Genomic DNA, 26,288 nt, shown 5'->3' with positions numbered 1-26,288 from the left:
GGTCTTCATTCCTTTTGCTCAATAATGTTTCATAGTTTCTGTAAAGAAGCCTTATGTCTATATTTTTCTTGATTTATTTCTATATGTTCAGTATTGCTTAGTATTACCTTAGGATAATTCTATTTTAAGCTTTGTGTTGCTAGTGTATAGAAATGCAGTTGATAAATTTATATTGACCTTGTTTTACAGCAATCTGACTAAACTTATGAAATATAATGATTTGTATATTCTTTTGGATTTTCTCCATCTGCAATCATATCATCTGCAAAACATACCACTTTTATTTTCCAATCTTTATACTTTTTATACCTTCCCCTGTTTTTTCCTTATTGTATTCTTGGAACAGGAAAGGTGATAGCAGTCATCTTTATCTTGTTTCTAATCTCAAAGGGAAGTATTTTACTATCAGATATTATGGTTAAATTTCTTTTGGTTATTATATATATGTTAAATATTTTTTCCATCTCTTATTTTAATTTATTTAATTTTTTTTTGTTTTTTTGTTTTTTTTTTGGCCACATCGGCAACATGTGGAAGTTCACAGGCCAGGAATCGAACCTGTACCTCAGCATTGACCTGAGCCACTGCAGTGACAATGCTAGATCCTTAATCTCATGTGCCACAAAGGAACTACAATCTCTTATTTTTAAGCTTTCTATATTGTTTTGTTTTAAAAGTATCTTTTGAAAATAGCATGGAATGGAATTTTGTTTTTTAATCAGTATGACAATATCTTTTATTTGTATATTTGGTCCATTTGTATTTCTTCCCTGCATCTACTCACCTTCTATCTAGAATAATTTTCCTTTTATATATCCCTTTACTTTAGTGCCAACTTGCTAGTAATGAATCATCTCAATTCTTGTTTGTTTGAAAATATCTTTATTTACCTATGTTCTTAAAGATTATTTACTCTTTTCTGCTTGGTATGTAATTCTAGTTTGGCATTTATTTTCTTTTAGCACTTTGAATATATTTCAGTGTGGTGTCCTATAGATTCCTTTTTTTAAAGTGAAAAAAAAATCAGTAATCAGTGCCTTTGAAAGTAATGTGTCCTTTTCCTCTGGTTGCTTTTAAGTTTTTCCTATTGTCTATGGATTTCCAGCAGTTTTTCTATATTGTGCATAAGAGAGATTTTATTTTTACTTATTTTGTTTATGATTCATAGGCTATTCAGTGAGTCTAATCTTTCTGGCCTCCGTGATTTTTGGATGAGAGATCAATTATTAATCTTAACTGAGTATTCCAAGTACATGATGAGTTGCTTCTCTGTTACTGCTTTCAAGATTCTCTCTTTGTCTCTGGCTTTCAACAGGTTAATTATGATATGCCTCTGTGTAGATTTCTTTGAGTTTATCCTACATGGAATCATTGAGTTTCTTGGATCTATATTTTCATTTCTTTCATTAAATTTGGGAAGATTTCAAACCATTACTTTTTAAAATGTTATTTCTGCTCCTTTACTATCTTCTTTTCTTCTGTGACTTGCAATGTATGCTTATTTTTGTATGCGTGATAGTGTTTCAGAGATCTCTTGGGCTTTTTTTCTCACATTCTTTTCCCTGCTTTTTCATCTGGATCATTTGATTGTCCTAATTTCAAGTTTCCTGAGTCTTCCTTTTGCTTTTTCAAATCTGTTCTTGAAACCTCTAGTGAATTTTTATTTGTTTTTGAACTCTTCAACTTCAGAATTTCTATTCGGTTCCTTCCCCCCGCCCCAACAATTTCTCTATCAATATCTTTCTTGATAACCTCTATGTGTTGAAACATCATTCTCTTAGTTTTCCTTTAGTTCTTTATCTATGATTTCTCTTAACTATTTGAGCATATTTAAAATAGCTGATTTAAAGTCCTTTTTTTTTTTTTTTTTTTTTTTTTGTCTTGTTAGGGCCTCACCTGTGGCACATGGAGGTTTCCAGGCTAGGGGTCAAATTGGAGCTGTACCTGCCACCCTATGCCATAGCCACAGCACCATGGGATCTGAGCTATGTCTGTGACATACACCATAGCTCACAGCAATGCATGATCCTTAACCCACTGAGTGAGGCCAGGGATCAAACTTATGTCCTCACAGATACTAGTCAGATTCATTTCTGATGAGCTATGGCAGGAACTCCCGATTTAAAGTCTTTTAAGTTGATTTTAAGACAGTTGATGTTAAGTCTTTAAAGTCTTTGTCCAATGTCTGGGCTTTTCTCTAGGATGGTTTCTGTTTATTTTTATTCTCTGAATGGGCCCTGTTTTCTTCTTCCTTTGCATTGCTTATAATTTTTTGTTGAAAAGTAGTCACTTTTAATGTTATACTGTGGTACCTTTTGATATCAGATTCACCTCCTCCTCTTCCAGCATTTTTTCACATTGCTTCTTGTCATTCATATTGTTTTTTTTAATGACTTTTCTGAACACCTTTTGTGAAATCTGTACTCTGTTATGTGTGGCCACTGAAGTCTCTAGTAACTTAGTTGGCAGCTAGTGATTTGACTGAGATCTATTTAAACACCTGGAACAAATTAACCAATCAACTGACCAAACAGAGTCTCAGTCTTTGCAGATTCACTCTGTTTTGGGGTACTTCCTCAATGCTCATCCAGACAACTTCAGTGCCTTAGCTTTCATGTCCTACTTGCACAGAGTCTGAATTAACCAGAGGTGAGAGCTTAGGGTATTCATAAGTCTTTGCTGTTTATGCTTCCAGCCTTGGGTTTGCATGTGGCCTTTAGATTCTCTGCTGTAAATGGAAACTTTCTAAAGCCCATATTCCCCTGATATCTCCTTCTCCAGCTTCTTTGTCTTAGGGTTTTTGGTTTATCAGTTGTTTTCCCCAACCATTATCCCTTGGCAGCAGCTAATACATTTGCCTTTAAATAGTTTCGATAAACACCTGCTAGGAAGTCACATCAGTCCTGGAAAAGCTCTAAGGCAATTAAAACAAAGAGAAACGTTTGAGCTGATCTTTCAGTGATTCACAGACATCAAAACACACAGCTCCAGTTCTTTGAGAATAAGATTCGTATTATTCCCACCGTGGGTCTGGGAAGTTGGGGAGTGAAAGGGTAAGTTAGAACACCACAGAACTCTCTTACCAAAATTCAGCAGTTTTTCCTCCTTTACTAAGCACTCTCCTTGTTGTCCTAAATTTTTAATTAGATTCCAGGGTTCTAAAAGAAGTTGATTCTGACAAGTTTTTTTCCAGCTTATTCATTGCTTTTGTGGAAAAGTGGAATTTCAGAGTTCCCTATTCTACCACTTTTGCTCTACTCCGATCTCCCAACTCTTTTTAATCATTGTGTCAACTTTAACTTAATAGTGTTGGTGATAATAAGAATCATAATATTTTGAATTTAATGAGAACAACTTTGCCTTTTACCAAGCAACATCACAGTTGTAATTTCTTGAACCATTTATTTTTTAATTATTTCAAGAGAGTATCTTTTTATTCCTATTTAAATTTTTCTCCTGTGATCTACTTATAAGAATTTTGTGTTAATGGGCTTTCTAATTTTGAAGGATAAATGTCTCTTGGCCATCATACATTTTTAGATAGGATATTATTAAACTATATTTTAATTCTCTTTGTCTTTCCTTTTTTAAGATTTTTAAATCTATATTCATAGTAAGATTGTCCACTAGTTTCATAGCCAAATTTTGATTTCAGGATTTGGCTACTTTCTCAAAATGAATTAAGTTTTATCTTTTTCTTTTCTTAGAAACATGTCCTTTAGGATTGGGTAATTTTTATTCTTTGAAAGTTTGAAATAACTTCTAAAATTATCCTCAGCTTTCAGTCATTTGAAGGAAGGGTAAACTTTTACAAAGTTTATTTATTTATTTATTTGTTTATTTATTTAGCTGTTTAGAGATGTATCTACAAGTGTGGAAGTTCCCAGGCTAGGGATCACATTGGAACCACAGCCACAGCAATACAGGAGCTGAGCTCTGTCTGTGACCCTCACCACAGCTCCTGGCAATGCTGGATCTTTAACCCACTGAGTGAGGCCAGTGATTGAACAATACATCCTCATGAATATTAGTCAGGTTCTTAAACTGCTGAGCCACGACAGGAACTCCCAAAACTCTTTTAAAATCTTCTCTTGTTATTGGTCTAGTTATTGGTTGTCTACTTCTTAACTTAAAGGTGGATTACTTGCAGGAAAGCATCCAATTAGTTGGAGAATAACATATAATATGGTATTATCATATAAGAGGCCTTAAATACCATTTAGATGTAATATGGTATTATCATATGAGGCCTTATATACCATTTAGATGTAATATGGTATTATCATATAAGAAGCCTTATATACCATTTAGAAGAATTTAGTGTTATGGAAGCATTATCAGCAAGGGCTGTTGAAAGTTTTTGGGAAAAGTGACCATTATTATCTGATGATCAGCTCTTATCACTCAACATAGGAGTGGTATAAAATAGTAGCTCAGTTGTGATCTGATGAGGGTCTGCACTATTGAGGCAGTAGAGATGAAAGAAGCAATAGGTGTAAACATCAGTGTATTTGAAGAATTGACATAACTTAATGGCATCCTACCAAAAATATTACTAAAGGTTTATTCTGTTAGATTTTAAGTTCAGAATCATATGTATACTGAAAATAATTAGTAGTATTCTTTAGCAATCAGAAATTATTAAAAATAAATACAAGATTCTTAGATTCACCAGAAAATAAATAAGACATTTCTTATTAGATGGGGTTAAAAAATATTCTGCTCCAGGATAAAATATCCTTAGGATGCTTAGTGATTTTGAAAGACTTCTCTTACTAGTCTTCCAACATAATGGCTATACTCTTTTCTCCAAATTATCACTGTTTTTATACTATAACCTTCCTGAACATCTTTTTTCCTCCTCTTGGGTTAGCTTCTTCAGAGAAGGCAACCTACTAGCTTTTTCTTCCTGTTTTTTCTTAATTATCTTTATTATTTTAGTTCTAAAGGCTGATTTGCTTTATATTCTTGAGTGATCAAAAATGAGATTTTAGGAGTTGATGTAAGTCAGTGAAAATTTAGAAATTAAATTCAGGGTTAATGGAGTTAGAATTCAATTCATAAAACTGATGAAATAGCTTTTATCTCTGTATATAAAAGCAGTCTCACAATTATTTGCATGTATCTTCTGAGTATCTTGGGTGTATCATTTGTTTTTATTGACACACCTCTCTGAGAAATGTAAGAAATATAATAAAATTGATAACAATATAATTAATATATACATATCCTTAATAGGCACATATTTTGATAGATAATAAAATATAATGATTTATTTATAAAAAGTTCACATCCTTTTTGCTATTAACATCATAACTAAACTTTCCTGGAAAGCAAAAAAGATATAATCATAAATTGTTATTCAAATATAAAGTTAATTTATAGGCTTTCCAAAAAGAGAAAATTTATATTACAATACATGTTAAAATAATTTTTTTCTTTTTCTAGGACATACCGAGGGAGAGCATATTTTAAACGGCACTTTTATAAACAAGCAACTCAAGATTTTTCTATTGCAATTCACTTAGACCCTAATAACTGGTTAGCATTGTATTATAGAGCCTGCTTATTTAGAAAGAGTAACCCTCTTAGAGCACTACAGGATTATAGTGTTTCAGGTACTTCACCTTCAACTGCATATATATGGGAATTTAATCTGAGCTCACTTTCATGGAGTTCAGTACTAACAGATGACTAATGTAATATGTTTATTATTATATAGTTATACATATACATATATTTAGTTAATATATTTATATACTGATAAGCTATAGTAGTTTGGTTAAAAGTGTTTCTAATACACCCTTTTAGTGTGTGTAATGTGTATAAATTTACATGTGTATAACTGTGGCAAAAGGGAATATCATATCTAAGAAACCTCTTTCTATATATTGAGTTCTATTTCTGGAAATCCAGGTCTATTACCTAGTCATCTTGCTAAAATAGCAGTGAATTTTTCCCTGCTGGGCTGTGTCCAGACAATGGGTGAGTCAAATTCAGAGTTTTTTAATCCTTAAACCAAAAATGAGCTTTGAATAAGAAGATGCCAACAGCTAAAAGTGGCCATTTCCACCTTACCCAGACCCATTGCATTCTGGGCATATGAATATGTCCAGCACAATTCTGGGCATAGAGTAAGTGCTCAGTAAATAGTTTCCAGCTGAATAAATTAGTCCATCCTGACTGGCAGATTCCAGCTAGAGTTCCAACACTCCAGACATGCTGTATTCTTCAGGGTATAAATTACTGGAATCCCTTCATCCTAGATGAGACAAAATATAGAGATTAAGGAAACCCCAAGAGTCTTACGAAGAGAACACATAGAACCAGGGAAAGCAGTCTAAGATGATTGTTCCTTGTTATCTCTAAGTCCATTTGCCTTCTGAGGTCACCCTTGCCATGAGTATTCAAATAAAATAATGGCCATACTACCCAAAACCATCTACAGATTCAATGCAATCCCTATCAAATTACCCATGACATTTTTCCCAGAACTAGAATAAACAATCAAAAAATTTAAGAGACCCAGAATTGGAAAGGCAATCTTGAGAAAAAAAAAATGAGCAGGAGGCGTAATTCTCCTAGACTTTAGACAATGTTACAAAGCTACAGTAAACAAGACAGTGTGATACTGGTACAAAAACAAACAAACGGACCAATGGAACAGAATAGAGAACTCAGAAATAAACCCAGACACTTAGCAGTCAATTAATCTTTGACAAAGGAGGCAAGAATATAAAATGGGAAAAAGACAGTCTTTTAAGCAAGTGGTGCTGGTAAAACTGGACAACTCTATGTCATTCAATGAAACTAGAACATACCTTCATACCGTGTACCAAAATAAACTCAAAATGGCTTAAAGACTTAAACATAAGATAAGACACCATCAAACTCCAAGAAGAGAACATAGACAAAACACTCTCTGACATCAACTGTACAAATGTTTTCCTAGATGAGTCTCCCAAGGCAACAGAAATAAAAGCAAAAATAAACCAATGGGACCTAATCAAACTGACAAGCTTTTGCACAGAAAAGGAAACAATAAAAAAATAACAAAAAGACAACCTGCGGAATGGGAGAAAATAGTTGCAAATGATGCAACTGACAAGGGCTTTATCTCCAAGATATACAAACAAGTCATAAAACTCAAGGCAGAAAAACAAACAACCCAATTTAAAAATGGAGAGAAGACCTGAATAGACATTTCTCCAAAGAAGGCATACTGATAGCCAACAGGCACATGAAAAAATGCTCAACATCACTAATTATTAGAAAAATGCAAATCAAAACTACTGTCAGGTACCACTTCACACTGGTTAGAATGGCCATCATTAGTAAGTCCACAAATAACAAATGCTGGAGAGCATGTGGAGAAAAGGGAACCCTCCTGCACTGTTGGTGGGAATGTAAGTTGGTACAACCACTATGGAAAACAGTATGGAGGTATCTTAGAAAACTAAATGTAGAACTAACACATGATCCAGCAGTCCCACTCCTGGGCACATAGCCAGACAAAAATTTCTTTGAAAAAGATACACGCACCTGTATGTTCATTGCAGCACTATTCACAATAACCAAGACATGGAAACAACCTAAATATCATCAACAAATGAATGGATTAAGAAGATGTTGTAGGAGTTCCCGTCGTGGCGCAGTGGTTAATGAATCCGACTAGGAACCATGAGGTTGCGGGTTCGGTCCCTGCCCTTGCTCAGTGGGTTAACGATCCGGCGTTGCCGTGAGCTGTAGTGTAGGTTGCAGACGCGGCTCAGATCCTGCGTTGCTGTGGCTCTGGCGTAGGCTGGTGGCTACAGCTCCGATTAGATCCCTAGCATGGGAACCTCCATATGCCGCAGGAGTGGCCCAAGAAATAGCAAAAAAAAGACAAAAAAAAAAAAAAAAGATGTTGTATATATACCCAATGGAATATTACTCAGTCATAATAAAGAACAAAATAATGCCATTTGCAGCAACATGGATGGAACTAGAGACTCATACTAAGTGAAGTAAATTAGAAAGAGAAAGACAAATACCACATGATATCACATATATGGAATTTAATATATGGTACAAATGAACCTTTGCACAGAAAAGAAACTCATGGACTTGGAAGGCAGTCTTGCAGTTGCCAAGGCAGGGGGCAGGGGAGGGAGTGGGATGGACTGTAAATTTGGAGTTAGTAGATGTAAACTATTGCATTTGGAGTGGTTAAGCAATGAGATCCTGCTGTATAGCATTGGGAACTACATCTAGTGATTTGTGATGGAGCATGATGGAAGATAATGTGACAAAAAGAAGGTATATATGTATGTATGACTGGGTCACTTTGTTGTACAGTAGAAAATTGACAGAACACTCTAAACTAGTTATAATGGAAAAAATAATCATTTTTTAAAAAGAGAAAGACAAATACCATATTATATCACTTATATCTCGAACCTAATACATGGCACAAATGAACCTATCTATAGAAAAGAAACAAACTCATGGACATGGAGAACAGATTGCCAAGGGGGATGGGGAGGGAGTGGGATAGACTGGGAGTTTGGGGTTAGTAGATGCAAACTATTGCATTTGGAGTCAATAAGCAATGAGGTCCTGCTATATAGCACAGGGAACTATGTCTAACCACTTGTGATGGAACCTGATGGAGGATAATGTGAGAAAAAGAATGTATATATTTGTATAATTGGGTCACTTTGCTGTACAGCAGAAATTGTCAGAACATTGTAAATCAACTCTAATAAAAAAAATAACTTAAAGCCCATCATATGTGCTGAGAGGAGTCTGGTGCTCTCCCTTTTGTTTCCAGGGCTTCCTGGAAGAAAGAACCAAGGATTACTGTTCATTTCTCTTGCAATCTTTGTATCTAGTGTCTGCTTTCTGATTGATTCTCCATTTTTGTTCACCAATTCACTTCTTATGGCTACTGTCTATTACTAACTCTTTTAGGGTTCAAAGGATAAAGTTAGCCCAGGTAATTTAAAGTTGAAATTGAAAGTTAAACATCCTTATTTCTGTAAGTTTATCTTACCTGTCCATCTGTCATCTGGCTGACCTGTCCATCTGTCATCTGGCTGAACCTGTTTCTTCTTGATTATCCTAAAAGCCTCTTTTTCATGTTTCCTCTCCTCCAAGGATCCTTTGGGATCCTCATTCCCTCTTTTCTAGGTTATAACAATAATGCAGAGATCTGTGTTATCTAATTATTAAGGACAGACCAGCTTGATTTTGGCCTCAATCCTCTCTTATAGGCTAGCCTAAGGAGTTTTATCTTCCACAATCAAAAAGGACCCTCAAGATATTTTTCTAAGATAATAATAATATCTAACATACATTAGGCATTTTACTACTTGCCAGGCACTAATCCAAATGCTATGTGTAAGGAGTGTCTCAATTGCTCTTCAGAATAATGCTATGAGGTAGGTACTATTATCATCCCCACTTTATTGATGAGTAAACCTAAACACAGAGAGATTAAGTAATTGTAACATTTTTTTTTCCTCAAGAAGAATGTTTCTATTTTTCTAGAGCAACCACCAACCCTGCAACTAACTTTCTTCTTGTTAGGCAGTGGTATTGTTAACTGAGCAGTCAGATAGCATTAAAGTGACTATTTACTTAATCTGTATGATCATTGCTTACACTAGGTATACTTCCTCAAATCTAGTACTGCAAACATTTATGTCCCGCATGTGAACATTATGTGCATTTTTTTTTTTTGCAAAATTTTTCCTCTTTAGCCAGAATATGCTTGAGAAGCTTAGAAGATGCGGATCAAAAGTAGCAATCTCATCTCACTCACTGCATGTTTTTGAAGGTAGAGGGGAACCAGTAAGTGAGGAGACATGAGATGACCTCTAGACTGGTCACTAATAAGAGCCATACACATGGTGTCCTGAGAAGAGGTTATCTTTGCACGATGCTTCTGTTATTTGGGACATGCATAGTCAAATTGCCTGCCTTAACTGCAAGGTCTGCTTGCACTGGAGTGGCCTCTTTGAGCTGCCCTTCCTGGCTTGTGTGTATAAGCCTTACCTCTGCTTGTATCAGAGCCTGTTCTTTGACAGTAACGATGCCTTCCTATCTTTCTAATAATAACAGGCCATCAAGGGCAGTGGCACCTTTCTGACTGCAATTCCTCCATCTTTGCACTGATTTGCACAGTCAATATACCTGGCCCTTTGGACCTTAATCTCTTCATTTGTAAAGTGAGTGGTCTATCCTAGATTACCATCAAGATTTCTTCCAGCTTTAAAGGATTTGTGAACTATGACAGTTCTTATAAACAAATACATTTTTAAATATATTATTTTTTACTCACCAGTAATACTCATTATAGATATTTTTTATTTTATGTAGTGTTTAAAAATAAGAATAAGTAGGAAAGAGTATCAACTAAAATATAACTCAGGTGTATTTGTTTAGAATCTGAATAAGATATATACCTTTATTTTTAAGCTCTCATAAATGATGGCTATGAGAATCTTGCTTGTTTTCTACATCGAGGAATACTCTATGCAGATCTCAAACTTTGGTTGCTAGCAATTTGTGACTTTGAAGCTGTTATTTCTCTAGAAAGGTACATTTTCCTTTTCATTCTTACTGATTTCACTTTTGTTTATAATTAAGAAAATACCAAAATGAAAGAAAAAGCTTTCTCTCCTCATCATTGCAAAAATGAGACAATGATAAAATCATCCTAGAATTAGAATATGACCTCTGAAAATAAGATTACTTGGAAAATAAGAATTGTTCTCACCATACGTGTGCCTCAGATGCTTTTGTAAGTTTTAGAAACCGAATGGATTTGATAGGAATTTAAATCTATGGATAACAAAATCAATAAGTAAAATTGATAAACTAAAAGTAAAACAAAGAGTAAGTAGTTAATAAGAGTTTGGGGATGCCCAGGTTAGAATTTTTTTGAAGTTAAGTTCATGAAAAACTGTCATCAAGTTTTGAAATAATGGCAAAAATTCTGCTTGACATATTATTGCTATGAACAATATATGACTTTGGGGGAGGGAGGGATCCTCTATTTAGAACTTCTAACTACTTTTTGTTTAGTAAAGCAAAAGAAAAAAAGTAAATGCCATTAGAACATAGGTTCAGGAAGAAACAGACTGAAAGTTTTATGTACTAGTTAGAAATTCAGGCTGTAAAAAATAGGATTTAAGTAATTTCTCTTCTTTCCAAAGGAGCATTCATTAAAATGGAAAGTGTCAGAAAGAGTAGCAAATTGTGCCAATTCTGTGCCATTTGGCAGACTGCTTTGCTTAGCTTATTTAAGGTAAACTTTGATCGTGACTCAGGAGAGCCATGGAGCATGGCTCCAAAATGGCCACAGTGGTTTTCTTTTGGATATATTCAAGTCAGGAAGAGAAAGAAATGAGTTTCAGTTGCAGAAAGCCAGAAAGTGGGCAGTAGGCAAAAATTCAGGGCTTCTATGATTTCAGGCTATAGGATGTGTAGTTTTCTCATTTTGAAAGAGGCATGGAACAAATCATTTCTAAGGACATTTCTGCATTGAAAATTGTTTGATTCTAAGAGAGCAAAACATTTATTTGATACAGAAAAGCATCTGGGTTAACACCTCTATGGAGAGAATTTTTAACCCTAAGCCATGAGAATACTGCAGTTTCTCACTATTGCTCACCCTTACTCATGGTGAATATAATGCATCCTGAGGCCAAGACTTCTAAGTTGGAGAAAACTAAGATTCTATGCAAGATAAGTTAAGTCAAGGAAAAGTGAAATATTCCTAAGAGTCTAAGAGACTTCAGGAAGCCTTCCCAGCACAGGACTCCACAAATGTTTATTCCTTATGAAGAATTTTATATAGGTTTTCATAATTTTTAATACAAAGTAGTTTAATTTACTTTGCTTTAGTAAAACATTGAGGAAAAAAACCCTGGTATAAATTGATGTACATATTTCATTAGGTTCAATTATAATTGGAGAACATTTGGAATAATTAAAATGTCTAAGAAGATTTTGCTTTCTCATTTTTTTTTTAGAACTGTTACTTTGCCTTATATAAATATTGGCCTCATATATCTGCTACACCTGGATAACTACATTAAAGCTATATGGTATTTTTCTGAAGCTATTAGACATGACCCTTCATATATTCAAGGCTATATTTGTCGAGCAGAAGCCTATCATAAGGTATTTAAGGTTTGAGAACCTTGATTTTTAAAAAGAGTTTTAATTTTTCTGAATATTTGATATAATTTAAAATACATCAGTGTATTCTTTTTCTGCTGATTCCAAAACCCATTGCATTTATAAGCATTTCATATTAGGTATAGTTAGCTGTAATTATCCACTTAGAAAGCCTCTCCTGATGAGGTGTAAATTTTTGTCTTTCATTTAAAAAAAAAAATAATGCCTGTTTTTTTTCTTATTACAAAAGCAATATATACTTATCACGTGTAATATATATATGCAAATAATAAATTTAAAACCATTCATAATTTCATTCTCTACTAACATTAAAATTTTTTTATTAAAGTATAGTTAATTTACAATTTTATGCCACTACTGTTAACACTTTAGAGTCCATCAGTTTGTGTGTGTGTGTGTATCTTTGTGTGTATGAGTGTGAGTGGACAAGTTAGTTTTGTGCATAGAATGGGATCCAAATCAACACACTTTCCTTTAAATTTTGTTTAAATTTTATAAGTCATTTAAAATTTTAGAGGGGAATATAACCTTAGTGTAAAATTCAAACGATACTGTAAATAGTAAAAGTTCTCCCTGACTTCAACCAAGACTGACATCCAGAGATAAACACTGCTAGCTGTTGTGTATGCCTTTTAAAACAGTCATCCCTTTTCACTACTCTCCCACTAGCTACCCAGTCCACGATACTGTCATTTCTTACCAGGATTATTTCACTAGCCACCTGGTCTTCTTGCTTCTGTTCTTTATTCCTTTTTTCATGGGTTTTTGAAACAGCAGCCAAAGTGATCCTGTTAAAACATAAATCAGATTATTTCACTTCTTGCCCTGAACCCTTCAATAGCTTCTCTTTGTGCTCAGAATAACAGCCAAATCCTGCAAAAGCCCAAGGAATGTAAGAGCTCCTGTAAACTGGCTCTTCATTATCTTTCTGCCCTCATTTCCTTCAAGTCCTCTTGTCACATTGGTGTCAGACAGGGTAGCCTGTTATGCTGTGGATAAATGACAATAACAAACAAAACTTTAAATCACCATCTCAAAATAGCAAAGGCTTACTTCTTACTCATACTTCCTATCCTTTAGGCATTTGTTGGAGGATCTGTTCTCATTGTCTACATCTTGGGACCCAGTGGGGCTACAGTCCCATTGACAGTCCTTTTTTAAAAAAATTTTACAATTTTTATTTTTCCCATTACAGCTGTTTTACAGTGTTCTGCCAATTTTCTACTTTACCACAAGGTGACCCAGTCATACATACACATAAACATTCTTTTTTCTCATATCATGATGCACAATAATAAGTGAGTAGATATAGTTCCCAGTGCTATACAGCAGGATCTCATTGCTTATCCATTCCAAAGGCAATAGTCTGCATCTATTAACCCCGAATTCCCAATCCATCCCTCCCCTTCCCCCTTGGCAACCCACAAGTCAGTTCTCCAAGTCCATGATTTTCTTTTCTGTGGAAAGGTTCATTTTTGCCTTACATTAGTTTCCAGATATGTGATGTCATATGGTATTTGTCTTTCTCTCTCTGATTGACTTCACTCGTATGAGAGTCTCTAGTTCCATCCATGTTGCTGCAAATGGCATTACTTTGTTCTTTTTTATGGCTGAGTAGTATTCCATTGTGTATATATACCACCTCTTCTTAATCCATTCATCTGCTGATGGACATTTAGGTTGTTTCCATGCCTTGGCTGTTGTGAATAGTGCTGCAGTGAACATGCGGGTGCATGTGTCTTTTTCAAGGAAAGTTTTTTCCAGATACATGCCCAAGAGTGGGATTGCTGGGTCATATGTTAGTTCTACATTTAGTTTTCTAAGATACCTCCATACTGTTTTCCATAGTGGTTGTACCAACTTACATTCCCACCAACAGTGCAGGAGGGTTCCCTTTTCTCCACACACTCTCTAGCTTTTGTTATTTGTAGACTTACTAATGATGGCCATTCTGACTGGTGCGAGGTGGTACCTCATTGTAGTTTTGATTTGCATTTTTCTAATAATCAGTGATGTTGAGCATTTTTTCATGTGCTTGTTGGCCATCTGTCTATCTTCTTTGGAGAAATGTCTATTAAGGTCTTTTGCTCATCTTCCATTGGGTGGTTGGCTTTTTTGCTGTTGAGTTGTAGAAGTTGTTTGCATATATTTTAGAGATTGAGACCTTGTCATTTGCATCATTTGAAACTATTTTCTCCCATTCCACATGTTGTCTTTTTGATTTTTTTTTATGGTTTCCTTTTCAGTGCAAAAGCTTTTCAGTTTGACTAGGTCCCATTCGTTTATTTTGCTTTTATTTCTGTTGCTTTGGGAGACTGATCTAGGAAAACATTTGTGAGGTTGATATTAGAGAATGTTTTGCCTATGTTCTCTTCTAGGAGTTTGATGGTGTCTTATGTTTAAGTCTTTAAGCCATTTTGAGTTTATTTTTGTGCATGGTATGAGGGTGTGTTCTGGTTTCACTGATTTGCATGCAGCTGTCCAGTTTTCCCAGCACCACTTGCTGAAAGGACTGTCTTTTTCGAGTTTTATATTCTTGCTTCCTTTGTCAAAGATTAATTGACCATACTGCCTTCATGTTTTTTCATTTGGTTTTCTGTCTGCTGTCCTGATTGGGTGATTTCCATTATTCTATCTTCCAAGTCACTAATTCGTTCCTCTGCATATTTATTCTGCTCTTTAGTGCCTTTAGCTCAGTTTGTGTCTCTGCACATGAATTTCTAATTTTTCTGTGTTCCTCCTTATATTTCCTCGTTCTTTTCTAAAGGAATGTGCATTACTGTTTTTATTTGCTGTTAATTTCTTGATATTCAGCCTTAATTCCTTCGTATTTTCACCATCTATCTCCCTTTTGGACTCAACGTCTGTCAGACTGTAGAGGTCTGATTCATTATTTGCTGCTTCAGGTGAATTTTCCTGTTCCTTTAACTGGGAATGGTTTCTGAGCTTCTACATCTTGATTATGTTTTTCTTTTTCTGTGAGTTTAGGGAAACCAAACTGTAGTCTTGGAGGGCTACTTCTATGCAAGAACACCCCTTTGTATTTTGTGCAGGTTTACTATTTATTTCTGGTGTGGGAGTTTGAGTATTTGCTGTTTCTTTCTTTGGTGTGAGCAGGCTGTTATCCTTAGGGTGCTGAGTGTGCTTCCAAGGAGAAGGAGGCCATGGGTAAGGCTAGGAATCAGTGCCTGGTTGCTGAGCTCTTAACAGCAGCAAGGACCTGCAGGAAGGTGGCACAAGCTATTCCTATTGCAGGGCCCTGGGAAGCAGTAATGAGCCTAGGCAGATTGACAAGGTGCCCAGAGCATTTAGCAGTGTCAGTAGCAGGATGTGTGAGTTCCCAGGGGAGTGAGAGCAATAACAGGTCATGTTCAATTGCAATGCCCTCCTCTGAGGTGATAAGAGCTGCAAGTGATGCCTGTTTAGGGACCCCTAGTGGTAGTGGGCCATGCCCACCTCTGGAGTCAGTGAAAACTGTGGTGGTTTGCCCCCACCACCTGCAGACTATGCAAGAAGCACTCTGTCTCATTTATCCCATACAGGAGGTGTTGCACCAGCTGCTTCTAGTTGTAGGATCTTGGGAAATGACAGAGTTTAAGCAAATGGACACTGCCCAGAGCATTCAGCAGCGGCAGCAGCCGGGCTGGTGTGCTCCCAGGGTTTGAGAGCAACACCAGGTGGTATTCGGTCACAGTGCCCTCTTCTCTGGTGCCCTTGAGGTGATTAGGGCTGCAAGTAGTGCCTGTTTGTGGACCCCTAGTGGTGGCGGGCCACGCCCACTTCTGGAGTCAGAAATAACTGCAGTCCACCTATAGACCATGCAAGAAGCACCTCATCCTGCTTAGCCCCCACAAGAGGTGCTGCACCAGCTGCTCCTCATTGTAGGTTCCTGGGAAGCGGCAGTGATCAAGCATGTGGGCACTTTCCAGAGCATTTGGCAGTGACAACAGCAGGGCAGGTATGCTCCCAGAGGAGTGAGAACAATAATGTGTGGTGCTTGGTTGCAGTGCCCTCTTTTTTTTTGCTGATCTCTGAGGTGACTGGTTTGCAGGTGGAGCCTGCTCACAGGCCCCCAGTGGTGGCAGGTCATGCCTCTCTCTGGTCTCCAAGATGACCACTGCTGTCAGTCCCTGCTGGCTATATATCATGCAAGAGGCACCACATCACACTTAGCCCCCCACTTCCCTTAGCCTACACAGGAGGTGCCTGGCCACCCGCAGCCTGCAAAAGAAGCGCCCAGTCTCCAGTAGCCCGAGCATGTGGCTTCTTGCCTTAGTCTGCACCAGAGGCACCCTGTCCTCTGAGAGCCTGTGCTTGTGCTCACAGAGATTCCTATGGCGGTCTGCTGCTCCTCCTCTTGCCCTCCCCAACAATGGTGCCTTGCCCCTCCTGTGGGCCTAGACCTCCTCCTGGGTTCCCTCTGCTGTGGCATCCTACTCCCCAGACCGTAGCACACCACTTCCCTGCCTGTGGCACAGAGCTCTTTAGCCCCTTAGGGTGTCCCCACACAGCAAACCCTAGTCCTCTCCTTGGAACTGAGCTCTGGAGCCTACATCTCAGCACCCAGCCCCGACCTGAGCATCTCAGGCCCTGGTGTCCAGGGTGGTGGCTCAGATGATCTGTGCCACTCTCTTTCCTTTGCTATCCTCAGTCCAGCTGCTGTGCTTTTCTCGGTGACTTTTAGGTCCCTCTGTCTCTCCATCAGTCAGGTGACTTCCCAGAGTGTGGGTTCCTTTCCTCTTTCACAGCTCCCTCTCAGGAGGGCTAGTCCTGTCCTGATTCCTTTTCTCTCTCTCTCTCTCTTTCTTTCTCCCTTTTGTTCTACCCAGTTATGTCAAGGGTTTCTTGCCCATTTTGGAGATTTAAGTTCTTTTGCCAGCATTCAGTAGATGTTCTGTGCGAGTCATTTTAACATAGATGTGTTTTTTCGATGTGTTTGTGGGAGAAGGTGAGTCTTACTCACCTTACTCCTCTGCCATCTTGATCTGCATCCCCATTTAAAGTCCTTATGTGATGGAGGCAGAAGACCTCGGGCCATTTTGGTATTGTCCCCAGGGAAAGTTTGCTCTTGTTTCCTGTTGGGAAGGGTATGTGGCCCTTTTGCTTAATTCCCTGTCGATGGAGTGAGGGAAATTGGAATTTCCTCTGAGCATATTTAGAAACCAGAGCACTAGCATAATATCAAGGTGTGAGGACATATAGTCAAAAAAAACCTCAATTGTTCTGAGGGGGCAAAGATCTCTACACAGTAATGGTGAGTGAATTATATAGTATTCACTCTGTAGCGTATTTATATAATCAATAAAAAGAATAATTAGAACTACACCAGGAGTTCCCGTCATGGCGCAGTGGTTAATGAATCTGACTAGGAACCATGAGGTTGCGGGTTTGGTCCCGGGCCTTGCTCAGTGGGTTGACGGTCCGGCGTTGCCGTGAGCTGTGGTGCAGGTTGCAGACGCGGCTCTGGCGTAGGCCGGTGGCCACGACTCCGATTAGACCCCTAGCCTGGGAACCTCCATATGCCGCGGGAGCAGCCCCAGAAAAGGCAAAAAGGCAATAAATAAATAAATAAAGAACTATACCAAAATCAGGAGTTCCCATTGTGGCTCAGTGAGTTAAAGATCTGACATAGTCTCTGTGAGGATGTAAGTTGGTGCGAGTTACACTGGGCCTGGATCAGTGAGTTAAGGATCCAGCGTTACCATTAGTTGCAGTGTAGGTCACAGATGTGGCTCAGATCCAGCGGTACTATGGCTTTGGTATAGGTTGGCAGCTACTGCTCTTATTTGACCCCTAGCCCGGGAATTTCTCTATGCCATGGGTGTGGCCATAAAAGGAAAAAAAAAAAAAAAAAAGAGAACTATATCAGCTGATTTGGAGGGATTTCCAGGAGATATACTTGAGTTAAAAAAAAAAATCAGGGAGTTCCCGTCGTGGCGCAGTGGTTAACGAATCCAACTAGGAACCATGAGGTTGCGGGTTCGGTCCCTGCCCTTGCTCAGTGGGTTAACGATCCGGCGTTGCCGTGAGCTGTGGTGTAGGTTGCAGACGCGGCTCGGATCCCGCGTTGCTGTGGCTCTGGCGTAGGCCAGTGGCTACAGCTCCGATTCAACCCCTAGCCTGGGAACCTCCATATGCCGCAGGAGCGGCCCAAGAAATAGCAACAACAACAACAACAACAACAAAAGACAAAAAGACAAAAGACAAAAAAAAAAAAAATCAGATTTAGAAGAGTATAATGTGTGTACAGTATGATCCCCATTAGATAAAGGAGTGACAAACCAAACCCTATGTATGTATATTGATGAATACATGTGCCTGCAGTGTTGGTTCAGCCTCCAGGGTAAATCTGATATAAGGCTGCCTAGAGAGGTCCAATCCCAGGAAAGGTTGTGAAGACCACAGAGTCTCCATCATTCCCAACCAAGGTTTTCTCAAGGTGTAGATTTGGATAATTGGAACCAGGTGGCACAATGCAGACATATGATGAGGTAGTTTATTAATTATATCAACTTGATCAGAATCAATGTGAGAAGCAGCAGGGTTGAAGTTCCACAGTAATTCTTAAATTTATTTGAACATCTCAAACTCCTTCCTTCTTCTTCTTTTTTTTTTTCTTTCTGTCTTTTTTTTCTTTTTAGGGCCGCACCTGTGGCATATGGACGTTCCCAGGCTAGGGGTCTAATTGGAGCTGTAGCAGCAGGCCTATGCCACAGCCGCAGCAACTTGGGATCCGAGCTGTGTTTGTGACTACACTACAGCTCATGGCAATGTCAGAACCTTAACCCTCTGAGGGAGGCCAAGGATCAAACTCACAACCTCATGGTTTCTAGTCAGATTCGTTAACCACTGAGCCATGACGGGAACTCAGTCAAACCTTCCTTTTGAATTCCCTCTTTTGACTTAACCCACTATTTCCTCCAAACACTTTGTATCATTTTAAACAGGTGTTGTCTACTTTTGCACACAAATAAATTTTGATCACCATTCAGTGGTCACCATATTAAGAAGAGTTATTTGTTCCCAGCTTCGTTTTTCTGGGATCTGTATAGTTCCCCTTTTGTAATATTCCCAATGTTTGTACGTATTTGTGCAGATCCAGCTTATGCTTCTATAACCAGTGTTAAGGACAGAATCAATGTTTACTTTTCATTGTATGTTGATTTTAAACAACTTTTTTCATCATTCTTGTATTTTGTTTTACTCATTCATTTTACTCAATAAGTGCAAACTTGTTTTTCTTCCCTTACTTTTAATAAAAAGTGTTATTTTTTATTTTACCTTAACGTTGCATGCTGGTTTATTAGGATGAGTAAAATCTGATATAAAAGGTGTTATGGTTGAGGGAGAAAAACTGAAAATCTAAACAAAAAGGGAAAACAAACTAGAATGTATGATATAATTTTTTTTTAAACTACAGATATGTGGGTCTGGATAATCATTCTTTAAACTTACAAGATAATTTAAGAAAAACCAAAAGACTTGGCTTCATGATTTTTTTTAGCTTCTCTGTATCCAACTTGCTTTGAGGATTCTTTAGAAAAACATGTGTTTTAGGAGAGATTCCTGCAAAATTTCTGTATTGATAGGTGGGAGGGGATGAATATCAGAAAGGAAGCAATCAGTATTATGAGCTAAGTTTCTGTTTATTACTCAACAGATGCATAAATTGAAAAAGGCAGTAAGAGAATTGTCTCATGCTATCCACCTTCAGCCAGATGGAATCCAACTGTATATCCTAAGGTATGAGCATGGACATAGAACTCTTGGGATAACTTAGCATTTGAACTAGCTGTTGGAATCCTTAGATCTTTCTTGATTCTTGCCGCCTCCTTTTATATTTAATCTCCCAGAAGTGGCTATCTCCCAGCCAGCAAGTCAGATGTAGTTATTGTTTTTGTTTACATTTAAGATAACTTATAGCCTAAGATAACCAGATCTCTCCCTTTATACCATCATTGCATCAAAACACAACTGTCTAATGTTTAAGTACTTTGAAGCCTCTCTAAGATTACTGGTTAAATAGTTATCACAGATCTCATGAAAATAAGGTAACATATTTTGGTTGTATCCACAGAGGTACAAGGTATAAGCCTCAAATAATTCACTGAAAAAAAAAAACCACGACGCATTAAATTGTATTTCAAAAGCAGTAGAGCTTGCCATGAAGAGACCTATTGCAAATTATGAGTTACTACTACCAAAAATTTGTTGCAGTTACTAACATGTGAAATGGATTTACAGATGTGGGAAAATGGATTGGAACAGTGCTTTCTTAGAAGTTCTTGAACTTCTTGCAACTCTTGAACCTCATTTTAACCATTTATGTAAACATTTCTCCTCTTTTTTCTCCCTTGAACTGTTTATATTTTTAAATTTCTCAGCAATATAGTAGAATGTTTTAAATATTGATAAGTACAAAAGTTTTTTTTTTTGCAGTTTAACATTTCCTAAACTAATTGTTTCTTCTCATATCTCCATGCTAATTGGCCTATTTAAACTTACAAAAAATGTTTATAATTTTCAAATTTCTTCTATCATATGTATATATGCATGAATAAATATTGGAATTTAACATTTTAAGTGAATGTAAAAACTTTATTTTAGAAAAGTTACTTTTAACTAAAATTTTCTTCCAGAGGACAGTATCTTCTTAGGATGAAACGTTATGATCTTGCAAAGTTCACTATTTATCAAGTAGCAGAAATGAACAAAGGTAAATATAATTAATGCAAAATTATTGTCTATATTTAAAAAGAAATACTTCTTTAAATTTTGCTGTTTTTTTTTTTCTTTTTCTTTTTTTCTTTTCGCCTTTTCTAGGGCTGCTCCCGCGGCATATGGAGGTTCCCAGGCTAGGGGTCGAATCGGAGCTGTAGCCACTGGCCTACGCCAGAGCCACAGCAATGCGGGATCTGAGCCACATCTGCGACCTACACCACAGCTCATGGCAACGCTGGATCCTTTAACCCACTGAGCAAGGCCAGGGACCAAACCCGCAACCTCATGGTTCCTAGTCGGATTCGTTAACCACTGCGCCACGACGGAAACTCCCTTCTTTAAATTTTGTATACTATTTGCAATAGCTAAGTATAGACAGGGTAAAGGATTCACTTGAAAGTCAAAGTTAGATTTGAAACTTTAAAATTTTAGTTTCACTTGTACATAACCAGTTTGCAAAATGCTTCATAACCTAATGAATTTTGTGAGGAGATTATTGTAGGAAATACCAGGGTTACAGGATATTTTTTTGTTTGTAACTGGAATGTCTTATTGTTTGTTGACAGTAAGTAGATTTTAGTATATCATATTGATTCATTAATTCATATTGTAAAAACAGATTATTGAATTGCTTGACATCCTTAAATTAATTATATTCTAAATCTTAGGAGTTTCCACTGTGGCACAGTGGGTTAATCTGACTGCAGTGGCTTGGGTTGCTGCAGAGTTGTGGGTTTGATCCTCGGTCTGGCATAGTGGGTTAAAGAATCCTATGTTGCTGCAGCTGCAGTGTAGGTTGCAGCTGTGTCTTGGATTCAGTCCCTGGCCCAGGAACATCCATATATCCATATGTCATGGGTGTGGCCATTAAAAAAATCTTAAATACTTGGCAAGTTTATTGATAAACTTTTCTCTCCTTTTAGGTCTCATTGAGTTGAGTCCTACACAGCAAGCACTCATTTATTCATTTTGTGAAAACCATGATAAAGCTATTCAGGTCTTAGAAGGCGTCATTATGAATAAGCCTGAGGTCACCATGTATGCTTTGTTAGCAAAAACTCAAATGAAGGCCAAGAGAAACAAGGTGAACAGTCTTGAGTAATATTTATTAAACCTATTAATGGAATTTCGATATTGTGCTTAGAATTACTGCTTACTTTTTTTAATGAAATTATGCAATTTATTTATTGATTCTTCTGTTAATTAACATTTGGGTTGTTTCCTTTTATTTTTATTCCTCTTAAGAGTAAGGCTGCTGTAAATATTCATTTTCATGTCTTCTGTTAACATTGCTGGTAAGTAGAGAATGTAAATGTTTAACTTTCAGGAAAATGGCATATTGTTCCATAGGTTTGTACCAATTTATTCTTCCACCTGTAGTGTATAAATGCTCCTGTTGATCTCTATTCTCTATGACAGCTGGTGTGGTCAACTTTATTTTTGTCAATTTGGTGGGTAAAAACTAATGTCTCATTGTGGCCTTAATTCACATTTCTCAGTTTGAACAAAGGTTGAGTGTCTTTTTATATGTTTATAGCCACTCATATTTCTTCTTCTATCAGTTTCCTGTATACATTTTGTCTTAATTTTTTGCATTGAAAAAAAATAAGTTCTGTGTATTAGTCCTTGATTGTTTAAATGTATGCCATGCCTCCTCTTGCAATTTGTGGCTGGTTTTAAAATTTTCTTTATGATGTCCTTTGATGAAAAGAGGTTCTTAATTTTAATGTAGTTGAATATATCTATTTCTTGTTTTGTTGTCACAGCTCTCAAAAAATTCCTGTTTAAAAAATCCCTTTCCACACCTAAGTCATAAAGATATTTTCCCATATTTTCTTTCATTAAGTTTAAAAGTTTTGGAAGTTCCCATTGTGGCTCAGCAGGTTAAGATCCCGACATAGTGTCTGTGAGGATGTGGATTCAATTCCTGGCCTCACTCAGTGGGTTAAGTATCCAGCATTGCCACAAGCTGTGGAGTAGGTTGCAAATGCAGCTGGGATCTTGTGTTGCCATGGCTGTGGTGTAAGCCTGAAGCTGTGTCTCTGATTCAACCCCTAAGCTAGAAACTTCCATATGCTGCAGGTGTGGGAATAAAAAGAAAAAATAAAAAGTTTAAAAGTTTTGCTTGTTTTATTTAAGAACTTGCTCTACCTCAAGTTGATTTTTTTTTTTTTTTGAGTGTGAGATAGTGACAAAATTTCAGTTTTCCTCATGTGGATACTAAAATATTCCAGTATCATTTATTAAAATGTTCTCCTAACACAGAAATCTGAAGGGGTCCATCTGTCCTATTGCAGCTTTTCATGTATGTGTGGATCTGACTTGGTGCTCTCCATTCTGTTCCTTTGGTCAGTTTTTCTACTCCTGGCCTAGTAGTACAATGTCTTAACTGCTATAGCTTTATTGTAATTCTTGATGTCTGGAAGAGTAAGTCTCCAACACAATATTCTTCTCCAGAAAATTCCTGGTTATTCTTAGGCCTTTACATTTCCATGTACCGTTTAAATTCAGATGTCAAGAGTCATTAAAAACCCTGCTGGAATTTTGACTGAATTGTATGGGATCTCTAGATTATTTTAGGGAGAACTGACACCCTTATGATATAGAATTCCTTTCTTGGAATACTCCTATGTTTACTTTAACCCCCTTGCCTCCCTACATTGCTCTGCTAAAAACCTGAGGTCGCTTCTCATTTCCCTGTTTTACCCAATACAATGCAGTCATGTTCTCCTTTCTAAATATCTCTCAAATCCACTTCCTTTCTCTATTTCTTTGGTCATCATCCTAGTCCAGGATTTTAATTTTGCTTGAGTTATGTAACCGTGTTGCACTCTCCCAAGCCTTTATGCACACGGCCACCACAGTACTGTGCTCAGAATGTAGATACTAGCCTTACCTACAAGCCCTACCAGAGCTTCCTGAGGAAACGTTTTAGAGAAGTGAAGGAAAGAACAGTGGGACATCAGCTAGAGGAGGAATCAGGAGAAGGTGGAGATATGTTCATCTTAACTTAATTGTGGCCGAAGAGGTTATGGATTCAAGGAGACAGTGAAGGGGCAGAGATCCAGAACATGATGGAAATAACAGGTTTCCCAGGTGAAGCAGGTTGGGGGTCAAGGTACCCGCTTGTGGAGTTAGCCGTGAAAAGGAGAAGAAAGGAAACCATTCCAAGACAGGAAAGAATAAGATGGATATGAAAAAGATACAGAGACTTTGCAGCCAAATGCTCTGCCACTGAGCTATATCCCCAAGATATATAGAGACTTCTTAAAGTCAAAAAGAGGGAAGTCTTGAGAAGGTGATTTTTTTTTTTCTATGGCAAGGTGAGTGAGGATGGGATGCTGCATGCTGAGGTGGGCTGTAAACCTATGGGCACAAAGGACATGGCACATCCAAGTTAAACCTCATTGTTTCTTTAGCAATTTACAGTAGTTAGCAGAAATGGGCTGAAGAGTCATAAGTATCTATATTTCTATATAGATAAATACATTGAGTAACTATCAAAAGGTATTTCTAGCTGGAAAATTGAAGTTTTTCCTTAATGAGATTCAACCATTTATTTTTTTTACTTTTTATTTTTATATTAGTCTTTTTGCCATTTCTTGGGCCGCTCCCGCGGCATATGGAGGTTCCCAGGCTAGAGGTCCAATCGGAGCTGTAGTCGCCAGCCTACGCCAGAGCCACAGCAATGCGGGATCCAAGCCGTGTCTGTGACCTACACCACAGCTCACGGCAATGCCAGATCCTTAACCTACTGAGCAAGGCCAGGGATCAAACCCGCAACCTCATGGTTCCTAGTCAGATTCGCTAACCACTGAGCCACAATGGGAACTCCGAGATGCAACCATTTTGACGCGTTAGTTTAAATGGGTGATTTCTGATGTTAGTTTACTTTCTGGTCCTCTTCCTGTGGTGCGCCTCCAAGGTCTGTGTCTGCACCAGGTCTCGTGTCCTCGTGCGCTCAAGATTCTTTTTACCACTTAAGGCTGTCATGTTACATGAATATTAAAAAGAAACATTCCGTCCCTCTCTCCCTTTCTTTTTGAAATCATTATAGGAAGCCATGAAAATGTTTAAAAAGGCGTTGGACATCTTTTCTCACTCTGACAAAGGAGCAGATGCTGTGGCTGTTTCAGCAGACTGTCTGTACCACTTGGGTCTTTGTTACATGGAGGAAGGCAGCTTACAAATGGTATTTTGTGTAATTTAGGAACATAGGTTATTTATGACTTTGGAAATTTTTCCCATGCATTCAGTTCCATTTCTGAAAGCTACCTAAGCAGTGAGTGACTAGACCAGAGCTTCTTATAAAACTTGGCTTACTGTCATCAGTCTACACCCTGCAAAACCTACTGCATTGCTTTGTTTGTGCAACACATTTTTATTCATATCTGTCTGTCTACATTATTCTAAAGACTATGTGTTTTCCACCAAAACAATAAATTTAACTGTAAGAAGTTATTATAGCATAATAATTTCATCAATTTACTTATTAAATTGTTAAGTACTTTCAATTGAGTGCTTCAGCGTAATGTAGAATAAATGGCAAATGGTTAAGGACACTGTTTGATTTCCCTTATTGGCAACTGAACAATTCAAACCAGAATGAAACTGGCTGTTAAGATGGCAAGATTCATTGAAAATGAGTTGATTCAATTATTATGTATTTACCCAGTATTTAGCTGTTTTACACAATTCTCCATTTCAAAATTGTCAATGAGGAGTTCCCCTTGTGGCACAGCAGAAACGAACCTGACTAGTGTCCTGGCCTTGCTCAGTGGGTCAGGGATCCAACATTGCTGTGAGCTGTGGTATAGGTCACAGGCGCGGCTCAGATCCTTCATGGCTGTGGCTGTGGCTGTGGCCAGCAGCTGTAGCTCCGATTCGACCCCTAGCCTGGGATTTTCCATATACTGTGGTTGTGGCCCTAAAAAGCAAAACAAAAACAAAAAAAGTCAATGGTACGATAAATATGTAAAATATTTTATATTTTCTGATAGCTATTTTTTTAATATTCCACAACTACACACACATACATGCCTACACCATTCCAGTTCTTATGTTCATAGGGGTGGACAGTGTCTGAAACTTGCATATTTATTACCTTAGGAAAGTGTTGTACTTAATTGTTCCATTAAGAAATTACAATAAACCTGTTAAAATGGCAAATTTCTGTTCTATATGTTTTACCACAATAAAAACACTATTAAAAAGAAAAAAATACAATAAATATAAGATTAATTACAAATGTTTTTAATGTTTTTAGCCCTTTTGAACAAGCAGAGGAAACCTACCTTTGCTTCAAAATGTTGGAAAAAATCTTGGAGTTCTGTTGTTTCGAAATTTTATAACTATGTATCTGCTGGCCCATATGGAAA

The 26,288-nt window shown here is 37.3% G+C and overlaps 1 protein-coding gene across 2 annotated transcripts in view; it reads left to right on the top strand.

Moving 5' to 3' along the window:
* Window positions 1–26,288, top strand: part of TTC6 (tetratricopeptide repeat domain 6) — a 226,101-nt gene that overhangs the window by 153,747 nt on the left and 46,066 nt on the right. For both annotated transcript variants that reach the window (XM_084968926.1, XM_021099129.2), the window contains exons 16-22: window positions 5,449–5,618; window positions 10,462–10,582; window positions 12,021–12,171; window positions 19,850–19,932; window positions 20,829–20,905; window positions 21,834–21,994; window positions 24,968–25,102. In XM_084968926.1, the coding sequence (XP_084825052.1) occupies window positions 5,449–5,618; window positions 10,462–10,582; window positions 12,021–12,171; window positions 19,850–19,932; window positions 20,829–20,905; window positions 21,834–21,994; window positions 24,968–25,102 (898 nt within the window). The remainder of the gene's footprint in view (window positions 1–5,448; window positions 5,619–10,461; window positions 10,583–12,020; window positions 12,172–19,849; window positions 19,933–20,828; window positions 20,906–21,833; window positions 21,995–24,967; window positions 25,103–26,288) is intronic.

The sequence above is a fragment of the Sus scrofa genome, chromosome 7 (assembly GCF_054392235.1).
Source record: "Sus scrofa isolate SSC_HxYL_T2T_F1_AM1 chromosome 7, Sscrofa_HxYL_maternal_Yorkshire_Landrace_v2.0, whole genome shotgun sequence".
In the NCBI taxonomy this organism is placed as follows: domain Eukaryota; kingdom Metazoa; phylum Chordata; class Mammalia; order Artiodactyla; family Suidae; genus Sus; species Sus scrofa.
This window is presented reverse-complemented; position numbering and strand designations above follow the sequence as displayed.